Source organism: Eublepharis macularius, chromosome 1, assembly GCF_028583425.1.
Source record: "Eublepharis macularius isolate TG4126 chromosome 1, MPM_Emac_v1.0, whole genome shotgun sequence".
Classification (NCBI taxonomy): domain Eukaryota; kingdom Metazoa; phylum Chordata; class Lepidosauria; order Squamata; family Eublepharidae; genus Eublepharis; species Eublepharis macularius.
Genome location: NC_072790.1, coordinates 34,708,345 through 34,721,342, shown reverse-complemented (window position 1 = coordinate 34,721,342; position 12,998 = coordinate 34,708,345). Strand labels below are relative to the sequence as shown.

The 12,998-nt window shown below is 41.5% G+C and overlaps 1 protein-coding gene across 8 annotated transcripts in view; it reads right to left on the bottom strand.

The window, feature by feature from the left end:
- GPCPD1 (glycerophosphocholine phosphodiesterase 1) overlaps positions 1-11,646 on the bottom strand; it is a 53,597-nt gene extending 41,951 nt beyond the window's left edge. For 7 of the 8 annotated variants that reach the window (XR_008596807.1, XR_008596802.1, XR_008596808.1 and 4 more), the window contains exons 1-4: positions 11,438-11,646; positions 4,718-4,804; positions 1,524-1,620; positions 403-487 (exon numbers count right to left, since the gene is read on the bottom strand). Coding sequence is in view for 5 of the 8 variants with exons in the window: in XM_054975843.1 (XP_054831818.1) it covers positions 403-487; positions 1,524-1,620; positions 4,718-4,766 (231 nt within the window). In the remaining 3 variants the exon portion in view is untranslated. The remainder of the gene's footprint in view (positions 1-402; positions 488-1,523; positions 1,621-4,717; positions 4,805-11,437) is intronic. The other variant, XM_054975811.1, reaches the window with a different exon arrangement.
- Between the last annotated feature and the right edge of the window lie 1,352 nt (positions 11,647-12,998).

Sequence of the window (12,998 nt, the reverse complement as noted above, 5' to 3'; positions counted from 1 at the left end):
TGTGGTTGGCATCTTCAGAGGCGTAGCACCAAAAGACACAGATCTCTCAGTGTCACAGTGTGGAAAAGGTCATATAAATGACCTGCCAACATCTTTTCCACACTGTGACATTGAGAGATCTGTGTCTTTTGGTGCTACACCTCTGAAGATGCCAGTCACAGCTGCTGGCGAAACGTCAGGAACTACAATGCCAAGACCACAGCTATACAGCCCGGAAAATCCACAACAACCATGGTTTCTACATGGTTTCACAAACCCTCTTATGCAAGTATTTGCTACTGAAGCAATCGGGAAAACTGAATAAATATTAAATGGGTACTTATAGTATAAACTATTTCCAAGTTGTGTACCATCAAGAACTCATCCTAGAGTTATTTAATAATAGTGCTTATGGAAACATACCTGGGGTTGTAAAAAGGTCCCCTGAAAGTACCGATAGACAATATCATCTCCTTTAGGGAGGTTAACTGTAGCTTTCCAGAGCAGACTGCAGAACAAAAATTTCAGAAAAGGTTTTAGTAAAAGACTCTATTACAGTCAAATAAGAGCATTTAAGACCACGTTGCAGTTTCAAATTGTTTAGATGCACAGAAGCCAAGACAGTAGGACTTTCCCCTCCATATGATGTTTCAAAAGGCCATTACTAGTGAACAGTAGGAAGCTACATTTTTTAAAGCTATCATGAAAGTGCCTCTGCATGGAAACATAAGGAAGATCAATCACTGAGGTTACTGCACAGTTTTACAGATCATGTCCCTACCCTATCAAGTTCAAAGATATAGCTCAAAGTAGCTTCTGCTGATTACTCTCTACTCAGAAGTGCCAGCTTTGCTAATTATTTGACATGGTTACTGGCTCTGTCAGAAGATCTGAGAGAACAGCAGTGCTCATGAATTTCTACCATGTCTCCTACTTCATCCCAAGAAAACAAAAAACCAAGGTGGCAGGGAAAGAAAGAGTATGCAGCAGCAGAGGTCCAACGGCTTCACCCATGTAACTCAATCGAGGTCAGAGCTCCATAAAAATATGAGTTGCTGGGTGGCATGTGCATTTCTACATTAATCTCACTCCCTCCACACACACTTTTTCACATACAGTGGAGATAGTCTGGGTGTAGAGACTGTTTCCTTGCAAAGAATTACCCTACTAGACTAGGGAGGACGTATTTCTTTTAGGATCAGTGCAAAACAACCAAAAAATTTAAAGAGGGAGGGTGAAATCAGAAATGACAGTCTAATATAGTGAAAGAGCGAAATAACAGTTAGGTGGGCTGATTTTTTCCTCTGAGGTACATTATCAAAGGCACACTAAGAATGAAATCCTAAACTAAGTTGCTTCAGTTTAAGCCCACTGATTTCAATGAGCTCAGACTGGAGTAACTCAGTTTAGGATTTCACTGTAAGACAAAAACCAAACAGCAAGAAATAATCAGCCAGAAGAGTCAAGCAAAGAACTAGTAGTAGTTGTAATAATCCTTGAAAACCAGGAGAAACCACTTCTATTTACTACTGAAAGAAACTTACACATCACCAGCCTCATCTTCAGGTTTAAGGATTACTGCACACTGTGGATCCCAGCGTCCCAGAAATTTGCAGTTTCCACATATGGCAAAAACTACTCCTAGGGAAGAGTAACATATGTGTTAAAAGACTCAGTAAAGTTTTCAAACCTTATCAGCATTTTGCTGAACGTAACATACCAAGTCCAAGTTAATGCTAAGTACAAAATTGCTTTGCTACTAAAATGTTCAAAAGTAGTGGGAAATTTTTTTTAGTCCTATGTAGCAGAAGGTGGAACAAGGAGGTGTATGTGCCCTGCCCATTCATACACATCTTATGGTAAGGCAAACTCAAGAGAAATTTCCCAGTCTTGCTTCCTAGTATGCACAGATATCAGCATTCTCTGTCGCTCTCCCCCTCTCTGACCTATAAGGGGAACCTGCACCCATGAACAGATGCAGCATATGTAACCTGTTAGCAAATTTCTCCCACGTCAATGAAGTGAATGGTGAATCTTATAATATTTTTTTGAATCCCCCACATGCTATTCAACAGACGTTGATTGCCTGTGTTCAGAATCTGGAAAACAGCATCAAGAGCATTTAATTTATTCAGTGAAATATCTCACAATCTGGTTGGAAGGCAAGCTGTATAGCCACTTTGCTGAAGCTAAGCAAGTCTACATCTGGTCTCTGTCCGTACAGGAGATGTCTGAAGAACCTCTTATAAGCACCCCTGAGTCCCATTAGGGAAGAAAGGCTGGTTGCAAACGTAGTAATTTGCTAAGGTGCATACTGTACAGCACAAGTCCAGAGGGGGGAGCAAGAGATACATCGCTGATATTCCAAAGCAGTACTTAAGATCCTGGCCTGTCTCCAAGACACATATATGCAACATATTGCTACATCGGCAGTCTTGCGTGCACTGATACGGTTTGCCGGCACTAGGCTAAGAAGAGCCAAGTGCCTGTTATCTGAGGCACTACTACCCTGCCTACTGCTGACTTCGTTATGTAACATAACAGAAGATGCCGGTGTCTGAGGGGGAAGATCTTTGGCAAAATGCTCTACTACACTCATTACAACTTTACTATGTGAGATCAGTTTAGCCAGCAGAAAACCCTCACACAGAATCTAGGAATGAGGAAAGTTTTAGTCAGGGGCGGGGAGGGAGCAGGACAGAGGCAAGAATGTTAGGAGACTGAGAGGCCAAGAGCTATAGGTACTACCACAGAGCAAGGCCTGTTCCTTAACCTCACTCACTTCAGTCACAATACAAAGAAGGTAATCAGGATCATTTTTTAAATTAATGCTTCTGCCTCTTAGTCAGGATATGAAACTGAGCAATTATGCAGGTTTTGCCCAATCCACATGAGGCTAGGGTTTCAATGGCAGGTGCGGGGAACCCTGTCTTAGATCTTTTAAGGCCCTCCTGGCATTATTAAAATGCTTTATTTCTCACAGGAAAAGCAGTTACATTGAAACAATATACTGTAAAAAGAATGAAGACCATCACTAAGTGAAACTGCTAAGACTACCACAACAGCTTCAGAGACGGATACTAAAGTTTCCAACATATGCCAAATGGAAAGAAAATGCTATTCAGAAATTGAGGGTTACATGGGTTTTGCCTGCCTACTGTGCAGATGCACAAGCCACAAGCTTGTCTTATTTTTTTATAAAGTATAATTTCTTATATTTAGCCCTTGTCTGATGTCAGTATTTCCGCTTACTGACACCATTTGATAAAGACAGGTGAGCAGAAAATGAGCTTTCCACAAAGCTTGCAAATTCTACCAGGTATTGTAAAAGAAATCACTTTTTAGGAATAATGCCAATGCAGAACTTGGTTAGAACTAGAATTTTTAAACTGTGGCCAGAAACACGTAGCTTCTTAGAGGTTTAGTCAGAAAAGTTAATTGCAAAACACAGTTGCTTATTTCATGAGAAGCCAAGAACCTGGCATTAAAAGCCAAGTGCTAGACACTCAGACTAACACTAACAAAACACATCTTGAAGTGGGGCATACTGTTTGATCTCCAGTACTCTCTAGGAAAGAAAGGGGGTATTTCAAAACTATGCTGCTAAATGTGATCAAACGCAATTAAAGTGACATGCAGTTGCATTTGTCTAAATCCAAAGGGGAAATAATTGGGCACTTGACGGTAAGAAAAGTTGTCAAATGACTGGATTATCAATTACACCATGGACCATGAGGTCATTGAATTTAGTCTTTTGACTACGAACAATTTCTTCCCATTTACTCATATGGAAGGCAAGCTTGCAGGGAGGGTGGAATAAAAGTCGAAAATAAAATAAATACTCCTGTTGTGTGGCTGCAATTCAGTAACAAAAATAAAGAGATCTATAGCTGGGAGGACTGTGAAGGCCCTGAGTGAACACTAGGAAGCTTCTCCCAACAGGGCCACTATCTCAGTCCTTCGATACCACCTTTGCTGTTTTGTATTCTGTCTGTAACGCTGTCCATCACCTTGAGCTGTGTTTAAGGCAACTAAGAACTTATATAAAATATACAACCGCTATCAAAACTAAGTCAAGCAGCTTCATCATACTAAAATTTTAGTTCTAAGAGAATAAAAATAAGAGACTAAAACTGTGACTTGTCATCTTGGAAGGTTTATCCATTGGCTATGCTGCAGTGATTGTCATGGAATATTATTTCATGAACCCTGTAACTATGCAGAGGGGGAGAGGGAAGTCAAAAGCAAATGATGACAAATGATATTTTCTGTGAGAGAAGTAAAATTTCAACTTGGGCAGAAACAGACTCAACCCTGATCCAAAGGAAAGATTAAGTTGCACTACTTGAAAGCAAGGACCAACTCAGGCAAAGGTGAATGAATGGAATGCTTTGAGATTGTGCTGTAAGAAACAAGCACCACAAGACACCGATGTGAATTTCATATCATACCTGATCAAACCAGCAGGTCTGTCTTAAATATTTGAGAATTGAACTTGGGGGACCTGTCTTGCTCACTCAAAATAAATCCTCGCAACCTCTTCAGCAATCATAACCTGTTCCGATCACATCTGTGAAAGCTTTCTCTACGTAAAAGCGGTTCCATGAAAAACAGCATGACTCTAGTTTTTCTATACATCCCCTCTCCAACGGTTTGCACAAGCATGGTTGTAATCCCATAGAAGATTTCCATCCAGTTTTGTTACAAGACAGCAATACAGAAGTGGGGTTTTTTTTACCTGGTGGTGCTTCTCCTCTTACTTCAAAGGTAACCCGACAAGGAGCCATACTTGTAAACAATGTCAATGTTTGCTGTATCTAGCCTACTAAGAAAAAAAAAGCATTACATTTCAGTAACACAACCTTTCTTCTGTACACCTCTTAACAGTAGTTAATGCAGGAATTTCAACTAGTTATGCAAATTGACTGAAAGAGTAACATTGCCTTCTCAAGTTCTGAGCAACAGTGGCAGACTCAGAACCAAACAACTCATTGGAGTTTTAATTAGTTGGGTCCTGGTTCTCCTCACGGAGCAGCAAAAACGGGAAAGTAACTCCTCTCCTCCCCCCCCCCCAACTCTGTTACCAAACATGAAAACAGTCCAGGGGGAGGCAGGAGTCCTTCCTCCCACTGCAGCAGTGTTCTCTGCCCATTTGGGCCCTCCTTTATTAAAAAAAAAAGCCATTCCCTGCAGCTGTTATGTGCTTATGGGAAAACTGGACCCAAACTGTTAAAAGCCCATATGTGTATTTTGCCCTCAAAACATCGTTATAGCAAAATACATCTCCTAAAAATACACACATCTGCATAGCAACATCTAACTCAGTGGTACTGACAAAATATTCTTAGCGCCAACACCTCTAGCATGACTTTGCTGTTGAGGAGCATCAGTTTTATCAAACTCATTTGTATATGATCAAGTGGCAAGATGCAGTACAAAACAACCCTTATTCATTATGGCAAGCCCTTACTGTATTGCTATTAGCCAGTATGGCGCTTCAAAAACCAAAATATTAGAATTCTTACTTTTCAGGGGATATCACAACTTTTACTTATGCTAACTCTGTATATATAGCAGAAAGCAAGTATGACTGAGATCTGCTCAAAAGCAAAACATACTTACTGGCCACCAAGCACTTTTTATAAGAAAAAAAGCCTGGTAAATGATCAATTTTAATGGGAGATGCCTTCTCCAACAATAAAACTGTATTGCTTCAGTCACCCTCCCCACCTCAAAACATTCCTGGCCAGTATGGCCACTGGCACTACGCACTACAGATGCGTGCTAACTTTCATGACACAAGAAACCAAACAGGAATGCTTTGAATATTCCTACTAATGGGAAGAACCCAGTTACTTAAGACATTGATTTCAATGGAAAAGTTAAGAACACTACTACCCTCCACTGAAAGTCAACAATACCTTGACTATACACCTTATTTTTTCACCCAAATAAAAATATTTTTAGCCATTATATTCATTGGCTTTAAGAGCAGCAGAAAGTATAGTATCTTTTTGGTAATTGCTACGGTAATTAAGCAAGATCTGATCCCTTTTTTATCCTCCAATTCGTGGTTTAAGTAACACAATTCTTACCAAAAACAGCTTTTTAAACCCTTATAGTTGATTCTGAACACATACCAAGAGCATTATCAGTGGCCTCTATGGAATGAACTTCTTAAAACCAAGCTCAATGTACGACTTGTGCTTACAACTGTACCAACAAATTCCCAGTGCTATCAGATTTCCTCACACCAAGCCAAGACTTGGCTAAACTTCAGTCTTAAATTTTGAAAAGGAATCAAAGCGTATAATGGTTACTAGAAACTCAAAATCAAATGGTTACTACAAACTCAAAACTCAATTTTTTTTTAAAAAACCATGTTGGTCACAAACAAGCTCCCATACTTCTCCCAAGTCCCAGGGCTAGGAGGAGAACAGGAGAGTTACCCTGTATTCTTAGCTGAGATCTTGCAGCTTCAAATTTCCTTCAAGGCACAGACAAGCCCCCCTGTGAGAACAACGCTGCATAATAGGGAACAGATTAGCTTTAAGAAATAAAAAAGGACAGAGCAGATTTTGGCTCATGAACTACAAACAGTTTCTCACCAGTCAAACAGATGAACAAATAAAGAGTTAAGGCAAGCATGCACCAGATTTGCACATGCAAAGGTCACCAAGGATTAAAGTTGGAGAGAAGGAAGGGAAGCACAACAGTTCTCCTGAAGGAGAAGGGAGTTACAAAGGGAGAGGGGGAAGAAAATAGTGGCAGGGGTCTCTGAGCCAGTTAGTAATGAGTGAGAAGTGGCAGTTGCTGGATCTGATTAGGCCAAGGCAGAGCAGATCTATGGAGATTTTTAAGTATCTTGAACAGTTTAAGCAACTCTTACACGAATCAAAAGACGGACAAAATGGAAAATATACTGCTAACATAACTCTAAGAAGTACAAGAAGGTACATAACCAGGTAAAGTATCTCATAATAGGTAAGGAGAAAGAAGGAACACATCTATAATTACTTTAATTATGCTCAGTTCTTCTGTAGTTACCAATTTCCTGTCCATCACACAGGAAGGGCACAACACTGTTCTGTTTACCTTAGTCTCTGGTAACTAGAGGGCTTTTTCACACTGTACACATATTAACTTAGCTTTTATTATTGCCATTTTAATGCTGGTTTTATTGTACCATATTGCTGTGGTTCAGTGCCACTAGTTGTGATGTAGCGAAGGCCTCTTAAGACAAAAAGTCAGCAAAATTTATTTCAAAAAAAGTAATACTGAAGATCTGAGGCTGGATTGTATATGATAGAGGGAACGAACTGTACTAAAATATGATAAACTGTTTTGACACTGCCATAAAACAGTGTATAAACTGCAAATGGCATATGTTCGTGGAATAACAATTTCCAGGAGCTATTCCTCTTACAAAAGAAGTCAGGCAATATCAAACAATCCATACTACAGGATTTGTGATATCATCTCTAAGCCTTTTCTCTCTCTCAAAAGGCAGCCAGGAAAAATGACAGTAGAGAAGTTACTTTCACAGAAAAATCACCATGGGGTATTCTGCAGTCCACTGCAACATGTCACCTCATGCACATTAGTAATGCTACTGAAACTGAAAGCAAGTTAATATTTTCTATTTCTTCCCCCTAAAATCCTTATTGATTAGTGGTCCTGGATTGTACAGGGTAAAGTTTTTTTTAAAAAGACCAATTAAGGAATGCTTACTACAAGATACTAGTATGTGATCTTCAGCTCCTTACTTGAGAGGGAACAGACAAGGATTAGCTCTCATGTGATTATTTAACTATCCAGATCAGCAATTTTCAAGAGGCTAGCAACACTGGCTCCAGGCAGGCCTGTCTGTCTGTCTGTCTGTCTGTCTCTCAGCAAAGACACAGGCAAAGGGCTTGAACTCTTTCCTGCATGGTGTGAACAGTGGCAGAGGCTTTCCTTTAGGCACCTCAACACCTCTTTGTGACTCAGCTTGTTCACATGAGTGAGCAACAGAGGTGCCTAATGAGGAAGGGCTCAGGAAAACTCTCGCCTGTACACAGAAATGAAGTGAGGACTAGAATGACCTTTCTCTGTGCCTCAATTGGGAAGAAAGTGGCAGAGATGCATATTGAAAAAGCCTTTAAGATCAGGAACGATGTTGGGGGCCAACTGGAAAGCCTCCAGAAGTCCCAATTCCACCTACACCCAGCCTCCAAATGGCTAATCCTAGTTGCCACTGAAATCAGTAGCTGATTTTAATTAGGATTACAAATCTCACTTCAGTACTGCTATTGTTTAATATGTTTATTTATTTGAAACACTATTGCACACCAAGCATTTAATTTTCTTCAGCAAAGAGATGAGCAAACTGGCCAAGAACTTAAGTCATATCAAACTATTAATAAGAATCTTGGTTGAGTTTTTCCAGAATGAGGTTAACAGACATGAATCTCATGTTTTAAGCGTCTCTACGCTAGCTAGTTCAGATCCATCTGGTACTTTTAAGTATAAGGTAAACAACAAGAAATCTGTTTCAAATGCTTCAAGGATTAAAGGAGTTGGAAGAGCTACTAGGAAAAGCCAGTACACTATTCCCTCAAAGGCATTACCGAATGGACAGTAAGCTCTCTGTGCCAGCAAAAAGGCTTAGTTATTGGTTTACAGCTTATATTTCCATTAAGCAAAAGAGGAAAAAACTTAATACAGTTAATACAGAAAAAAATTAATATAGTAAATACACCAACTATTCAGAAGTTCCTACTTACATACTAATTCCAGTCATGAGCCAATGAAACCCAACTCCACGTAAAATAAATGGAATAATTAGGAACACAAGCCAACGAATGCCACTAATTTTTAATTTAAAACAACTAATAAGTCAAGTTTGCTGTAGTATGGACTCACAGGACAATTCAATGAATCAATACATCTAGTTTGCGTGCTTCAACATTACAGTATTCAAAAATTAATCTGGGTACATAAGGTAATATAATTTTTCTACAGTGCAGAGAAAACATGTACAATAGTGTGTCTATGTATATGATACAGAATATTATTCTAATTCTGGACTTCAGAAGTATTCATCTGTCCATATTAAAACACAATATACGACAGAGACACAAGCACAAGATACAGCTCTCAAGAGGAGATCTCTAATGTACAAACTCCAACTTCATGGGTTTTTAAAGCAGTCATATTCTACCCTAGCTAAACAGCTGTCGCACTATCAGCTGAGTACAGCAATACAGGACTCTTTTTATCATAACATACATTACATAATGTGGAAAGACCTTTAACACATTTCTTCCACACTTATGTCTGTGTGTAGCAAGCACAAGTAATTAAATCCCCTTCACTAGAGCTCTCCTCTCTCTGGCTGGCTTCTCCCCAGTTCTATGACAGCTTTTGAGAGGATCTGGCATACTTCACTAGATACTTTGCAACACACAGGGGCAAACAGGGATACGGCACTGATATGAATACTCTTCCATAATTTGCCCTCCTGCCTCTATAAACATTATCATGCTGAGCAACCAGGAATACAATTATTCAATGCAATGCCTATCCTATTGGCCTATGAGAGGGGCGGGGGGAGGGGGGGAGGTGGTATGAGACGGTGCTGCACCAATTCAGACTGCAGAGGAGAGCTGCACAATGCTGAATACTCCTCTATAAATCAAAGCACAAGATGGTTGGGCAAAGGGCTCTAAATCCTGGCCTTGTCTCTGAAAGCAAGGAATGTATTTTTCTTTAAAAGAACATTCAGATATGAAAACCCTACCCCCACCCGACCCTGAAGTTTGAAGCAGTGTGGTCCAGACACACAAGTTAGCAATCCCCTCACATAAGAGCTAAAGCAGGATGTGATCATACCAGGTTTATCAATATAACACAAAGGGAATCCCGTTTTATGTAAATATATGAAGGTGCGAGGAGAAAAGGGTCACTCCTAATGCAAAACATACTTCACTCCTTCAATTTTGATTTGAGAGTTAAAACCGCATTCTCATAAACAGAGAACAAGTGTGATGTAGTGCACCAGCTGCCCACTGAAAAATGAGAAATCTTAAGCATGATGCTAGATGGACCATACCAGAATCGCCACCACTATTCTTTATATCAGTCCAGCATTTTCAAAAGCAAAAGGAAACATTACTGGATGAAAAGACTCAGATCCTGTGTCTCAATTTGCCCCCTCAACCTCCTACATAAACTGACAGCATAGAGAGAATCCACTCACAGTGCCTCAAGAAGCAACTCTAGTCCCAGAATGCTTATTATGGGAAACAACTGGGTTAGTCTTTATGGCGCTACTAGACTCCTATACATTAGTTCCTTGCAAGTGACTAAAATGGCTACCCCTCCAGAACAAGTGCACTTCACGGCATGACGTCAGCGACAGCAGACGTCCTCCACATGCACCTGCAAGTTGCACCTGCAGAACTTCCCTTTTCTACACAGCTGCTAAAAAACTGCAGGAGCCCTACTGCCCTCATCTGCATCAAGGAGGTAAGGAAGAAAAACGACTGCAAGAAATAACTTAAACTAAGTCATACCTCAGTTAGGGTTAAACACAGGAACAGAGACCAAAAAGGCAGGCTTGCAAACAAATAAGAAAAAGGGACTTTTGCTTCTCAAAAGCATATGCTCTGGAAAATCCTGTTGGTCTTTTAAGGTTTCACTGGACTCAGATCTTGCTATTCTACTGCAAACCAACATGGCTACTTACCTGAAACTTGCAAATAAATTAGAAAGTTTGACCAGACGGAGACCCACACTTCAGCCGCAAACCTCTTCCCTGTGCCCCTAATTATTTCTCACCCTAACCTACCTCACAGGACTGTTGTGCAGACAAAGGAGGGAAAAGGGGCTGAAGCAACTTTATGCATCCAGCAGAGCTCCTGGGATGCCAATCAGGATTAAACAACAAAAACAGGCAGGCAGCCGGTAGGGTCCCAAACACCCTGTGCGATACACCTCAAGAAAGCAGACAGCATTGCTTTTAAATAGCCAGAACTCCCGAGGCAGCACTGAACACGAATAATAACGATCTGACCAATAATAATTTTAATACGAATAGTATTTGTAAGGAAAAACACGACCACAGTGCACTGAGAGGCAGAAAGCACACAAAGGACCACTTTTTAACATGGATTCGCTCCTCCCAGCCCCGATGGTGTTTTATTTTTAAGCCGGCCAGCTGGTTGTTTAATTTGAGGGGGCTGCCAAACAAAAGACTCGAATCTTACCGCATGTGCCCAGCCACGGGAGGGAAAGAGCGAAATGACCGCGAATCAGACTAGCAAGGACTAGAGGGGGTGGGGAGGGAGAAAGAGGCTCCCCGGAGCATCCCTCGCCCCGCAGCTGCCGAAGCGCCGCGCGCAAGAGCGCCTCCCCCGCCCCTCCATTTGCTTCCCCCGCCGCCTCCGCATCCCGGCCGGAGGTTTTTGTGACGAACCTGAAGGCGGAGAAGGGCCGCGAGCGGGCTTGGGGCGGAGGGGGTGATAGGGGGTGCAGACGGGCGGCGGCGACAGGCAGCGCTCTCCTCAGGCCAGCTCAGCTTCCTCCCTCACGCAGCCCGAGCCGGAGCCTGCGATGACTGAGCCGCTTCCTGCCCTAAACCGGTTACAGCCGCCCGAGCTGAGGCGGCGACCGCCGCCGCCGGGCGGAGAGAAAGAAACTCAGTTGGGTACCCAAGCCCGCGTGACCGGCGCGGCCAATGAGAGAGCGACCTTGGGGAGGGGAGGGAGGGAGGAGGGGGGACGAAGCCGCCGGCCAAGCGGCCGGCGAAAGAGCGCGGCGGGTTTCCTCGAAAGCGGCCGTTTGGCGGTTGGCTGAAGGGGCGGGGCTCGAGCAGAAGGAGGCGGGGCTTGCTGTCCTTGGTGAGGGGAAGGGGGAAAGCCCCCCACGTGATTTTTAGGCAATATTTTAAAATACCGTGAAAGCTTTTTGAGAACTTTTTATGAGACCGAATGTTTAAAGAAGGAGAAGGGGGAATCTCCTCCTCCTCACCTTTTTGTTTTGTTGTGATCATCCAGTCAGGATGAAAAGTGATGGAGAACTAAAAAAAAAATAAACAAGATGTTGTGTTAGTTTGGTTTGGTCTTAATAAAAATTATTGCTTGGCTTTTTGTTGTTTATTTTTTTACGTTATTTATAGTCTGCCTTTCTCACTGAGATTTAAGAGGGATTACACAATGTGGGTTAGTACAGTCCATTTCCAAGACATTTTAATACACATGTAATAGAATATATACATGAAAATTTGCAAAGATTTAAACGAGCAGAAATCCAGTACAGAGTTAAAGAATTGCCAAAACAGGATAAGTGCTTCTAAGATTAACATATTATACAACATAGGATCTACCCAGTAGGATCATACAGCAGGGTTTTGCTTTGGAGGCAAAGGGACTACATTCACTTGGGGAGCATATGAGAGACACACACAGCACCTACCCTTTATTTTATTTATTTATTTTACTTCATTTATGTTCTACCCAGTGGGGACCCAAAGTGGTTTAAACCATTCTCATCTATTTTATCCTCACAACAGCCCTGTGAGGTAGGTTCGGCTGAGAGTGTGTGACTGGCTCAAGGCCACCCAGAAAGCTTCCATGGCAGAGTGGGGATTCAAACCTGGGTCTTTCTGATCCTACTATTATATTATATCCTACTGTTATATTAGTCTAGCTCCTACGCATTAGTCTAGCTGCTACACCACGCTGGCTCTCTCCCCTGCTGGCGTTCCACAGAAACCGCCTTTGAACATATAGGTTCTGCTCAGCCGCTAGTTCTTGATTTTTTTTTTAAGTAAAGGTTTTATTTAAAAAGAAAAGATAGAAATAACAGTAGAAAGTGCATAAAAACTTATATAAAATACAAAGCACTACATTTGAGTTACATTTAAGCTAAAGGTTAAGGTAGTCCTCTGTGCAAGCACTGAGTCATTACCTACCATGGGTGGATCTCGCATCACATTTTCTTGGCAGACTTTTGTTATGGCATGGTTTGCCATTGCC